The sequence below is a fragment of the Tamandua tetradactyla genome, chromosome 8, assembly GCF_023851605.1.
Source record: "Tamandua tetradactyla isolate mTamTet1 chromosome 8, mTamTet1.pri, whole genome shotgun sequence".
Lineage (NCBI taxonomy): Eukaryota > Metazoa > Chordata > Mammalia > Pilosa > Myrmecophagidae > Tamandua > Tamandua tetradactyla.
Window position 1 is genome coordinate 78,859,147 of NC_135334.1, and position 4,532 is coordinate 78,863,678.

Sequence of the window (4,532 nt, forward strand, 5' to 3'; positions counted from 1 at the left end):
CCGCTCCTTTTTCACAGAATCCATAGATACGGTATCAATTAGGATAGGGTAGATTATGCTGATGTAACAGTGACCTCCTCCCAAATCTCTGTGCTAAAGAATCAAAGGTTTACTTCTTGTTCATACCACATAGCCAATATGGTTTTTCTGTGGTGGAGAGGGGCTCTATTATAGCTACTCAGCAATCTACTCTGATGAGGAACACCATTTTATCTTAATAAAAGACTTCAATGTACACAACAGTAGGGGGAGAGAACTTAGAGAACATAATCACTCTTAAATGTTTCATCCCATAATCGACACATGTCATCCCTACAAATATTTCATTTGTTAAAACAAGTCACATGCCGTGGATAACTTCAAGGGGCTGGTATATATAATCCTCCCATGTTCATGGAAGAAAAAGAGAACTGGAAATGTTGGTAAATAACGTTAATATCTATTCCAAGTACCTTAAGAAGATATTTCTAAGTTTCATCCTCTAGTTATTAAAAAGCACATTGCCAGTTGTATATTCTTCCTTTGAAAAGTCTTTGAAAAGACTCTGAACAGTCTTCAGGAAAATTCTTTTTCTTCCTGTGACTGTTTTTTCAAATAATTAATTAGGGAAGGAAAATTAGAAATATCTGCTTTTATTGTTAGGATAGAATACAAAATTTAGAAAGCAATATATAAAATTCTTTGTTTTTCTATGACCTGTTCTGGTCATGCCATAGAGGTCTCAGGGTTCTGAACTGATAAAAATAAAACAGTGAAAGATTAAGAAATTTTAATGGATGTAAGAGAAAAGGCGTAACTCTGGTAGACTAAATTGAATGTAGTTTTGCAGGAACTTCCCCTTATAGAGTAGGTAAATACCATGCCATATCATTATTACAGAAAGTGGAAAGAAGTAAAATATATTTCTTGTTCTGTATGGCTGCATTCAATATATTGGTCCAGTATCTAAAATATTTGTCTTACATTATTACAAATATCTAACTTCCCCCCACATATGAATTAATATGTAATCCCATAGCATAATATTCTTAGCCTGAAAGCCTATCTGTCTTATCATATGTTTCTGAGGACATACAATCCTGTCTTCATCCATCACCAAACAGCTCCATAAAACATGGTACATGATAGAAGTTCATACGCATTTATTTAATAAATATAACTTCCATAATTGTGCACCATCATTTCCTCTTCTCATTCTTCTATTTCTAAATGAATTATTTCTTCTGTTTCCTGAGTTTCTGGATCCAAATTCTCACTTCCACATCATTATGAAGAACTTTCTGAACCACAGTTTATTCACATGAATATGGAAATAAAAAGTAACCATATCATCGAATTCACATAAAAAATAAATGTGTTAATATAAGTAAATTGTTTAGAATAATAATTTCTAGGAAGAGTTATATATTGGCATTGCTATCATTTCAAGAACACTGTCGCCAAAACTATCCATAATGTCTAAAAAATTTCAATCTGTTATTTTATATTACTTCCACTACATTTCAAAAAGCCTCCACCTTAATTCCCTACCTAAAAGTGAGATTTTGAAGTGAATGATTTAACATTTCAAGCATCAAACTGTTCATTGAAAATGAGAAAAATAATCACTACTTTACAGGGCTACTGATGATCAAACAGCATACATGAAAACACTTGGTAAAAATAGAATCTTTATGGATTCCAGTATTCTAATAAATAAACTCATTCTCAAGTTAAGAGGCTACAATATGTAGAGAAATCAATGATGTTAATTTTTCTTTTTTTTTTTTAAATGATCAGGCACCAGGAATCAAACTGGGGTCTCTGGCATGGCAGGTGAGAACTCTCTCACTGAGCCATCATGGCCCATCTGATGTTAATCTTTTATGGTCCTATATTCTTTCTTTTTAGACAATAGGGCTCTACATACCCACAGACAGTTTTTATGAGCATATGGAAGAAATATAAATTCTAAGATCTTTTAGGACCACTGATTATTAACAATCTTTTTTGAAAAAGACTCCCAGAACTCGTTCCCGAATCTGCTTGGTCCTGACCCCATAGATTACAGGATTGAGGGCAGGAGGAACAACCACATATAGATTTGCCAAGAAGATATGGATATATCCAGGGATGCTGTGACCAAAACGGTGTGTCAAGAAAGAGAAAAATGCTGGCATGAAAAAGGCTGAGATAACAGCAATGTGGGAGCCACAGGTGCTGAGAGCTTTGAGTCGGGCCTCCCAGGAGGGCAGGCGGAAGACAGCAGAGAGGATTCTGACATAGGAGAGAGTGATAAGGAGCACATCCAGTAATAAAATAGACATATCCACAAGGCCAAACACGATGTTGACTTTGATGCTGGCACAGGCCAGACGGGCAACGCCCATGTGCTCGCAGTAGGTGTGAGGGATGGCACGGTGCCCACAGAACGGCAGCCTCAGGAGTAGAAACACCAGTGGAACAACCATGCACACACTCCGCAGGATGGCAACGCCTGCTATGGTGCCCAGGACTTTGTTGGTGAGGATCACGGTGTACCGGAGGGGGATGCAGATGGCAATGTAGCGGTCAAAGGCCATGGCTACCAACACTATGCTCTCCATGGCAGTGAAGAAGTGGATGAAGAACATCTGGGAAAGGCAGCCTCCAAAAGATATATGCCTGAGATTGAACCAGAAGATGCCCAGCATTTTGGGGATGGTGGCTGTGGACAGGCCAAGGTCAATGGAGTCCAACATGGCCAGGAAGTAGTACATAGGCTCATGGAGACTGTGCTCAGTCTGTATCACATAAAGGACAGCAGAATTCCCCAGGAGTGCTACAAGATACACCAGGAAAAAGGGAAATCCAATCCAGATGTGCACAGCTTCCAGTCCTGGAATTCCCAACAGGAGAAATGAAGAAGGATGGAACTGGGTATCATTAGAAATGAACATTCTCCCTGTCACTATTTACTATTGTGCTTATCCTATTAGATGATGACTTCCAAATAGTGTTTTTTACTCCTCTTCTCACTTTGTCCATATTTCTGGTAAAATCCAAAAATATAATGTAATATTCTTTTTCTCCCATTGAATGTTATCCAAACTTCTCTGCCACCCTTAACTGAGCTTCTGACTTCTACAGGAATAGAGTCCAGCTCACTCTTCCCTAGATCATTCCTGAATAGAAGAGAGGGGAGAAAAGTATCCAACCATCAGGTAGATATATATTGGATAAGGTGTCAAGAGGAAAACAGATGAGAATATTAAATGTCTTTGCTCTTTGCATCTGGCAGTGTTACACACGTACATTTAATGTGCACGAAGAATATTTAATTTGTATAACCCAACCCACTCCCTTACCGAGAAACATGAGGATCTTTAAAATATATATTTTTGTTTGCATGCAGTTACTTCTGACAAATTCACGTTTGTTTGTTCATGTGCCTAAAGCAGTATTTAACACATATAAATTCTGAAATAAAATGTTTGTTAAGTGAATGAGTGAGAGAGAAAGTGAAACAATAACCAGAATACCTGAGATGATTAGCAAAAAAATTCCCATCTTAACAAGATCTTCCAAAACCATCTTCATCCAGAATATTTTGACTCATGAATAAAGATAAAAAAAATCATTATATTTTCCACAGAGACTTTTGTTGTTAGGATGAATCTTGGGTTTATGAAATACTTTAAATTGAAATGACCTGATCAATCATTCAATCTCCAAATCTCAAACTCATTAATTAAACTGTCCTGGGAAGGCTAATCAGGAATAACTAAAAGCTTTCCAAATTCCTGAGCTATATCCTATTCAAACCCTATCTAAATCTGGTTATATATAGAAAAAGGAGTGTTGCTTTAGATATCCTTGAGATTAGAATCCAATAAAGTTGTCGTATAGCCAGATTTTGTTGCCTTTCTGGATGTCCCCTTTAGAAGTAAAGAAAGGATTTATTAAGTGATTTTCTAATAGAGAAACTAGATTGAGTTTACTTATTGAATTTATTTATTGTAAATTAGTAGTTTGATGCAATGAATGATAACTTCTGAAATTAAATAATTTTGTAAATAGTGTAAAAATGGTAGGTTCCGGCATTGCTGGAAACTTGGGGATGGATACATAGAAAATGTCTCATGTACTACTTTAACCTGGAGAGGACTGTTTTCTAGCAATTGAATGTGGTCCACTTGGTATCTGTGAAGAATAGCAAAAGTGAGGCATAATTTCAGCCAACATTTCAAAAAACAGGGGCTATCTAAATAATTTTAGTTGCTGAATCAGGAGAAGTAATATTTGAGGAAAGATGTATTTCTCTTTTCAGTTCTGTATTGAAAAACTGTCATAGATAAAACAATCAATAAAGCAGGCAGAGAAGGACTATTTATAGTACATATTGGCAAATATTTATCGACTTCCTGCTATGTGCAAAGGCCTTAGATTAAGAAATTTAGATAACTTGAAAAATCTTGGATGATGCTCTCACTATATAGTCAGGGAGGCATATATAAAAAGATGAAGTTGAATAAAATCTTGCATTATGGTGGGAACAAAAACCCAGAAAATTG

The 4,532-nt window shown here is 36.2% G+C and overlaps 1 protein-coding gene across 1 annotated transcript; it reads right to left on the reverse strand.

Moving 5' to 3' along the window:
* Nucleotides 1-1,976: 1,976 nt before the first annotated feature.
* Nucleotides 1,977-2,918, reverse strand: LOC143645205 (olfactory receptor 52E8-like). The gene has a single exon (XM_077114771.1). The coding sequence runs from the start codon at nucleotides 2,916-2,918 to the stop codon at nucleotides 1,977-1,979; it is 942 nt and encodes a 313-aa protein (XP_076970886.1).
* Between the last annotated feature and the right edge of the window lie 1,614 nt (nucleotides 2,919-4,532).

Bases quoted from the DNA above. Each gene is read 5' to 3' on its own strand.
- LOC143645205 (XM_077114771.1), bottom strand. From the start codon at position 2,918: ATGTTCATTTCTAATGATACCCAGTTCCATCCTTCTTCATTTCTCCTG.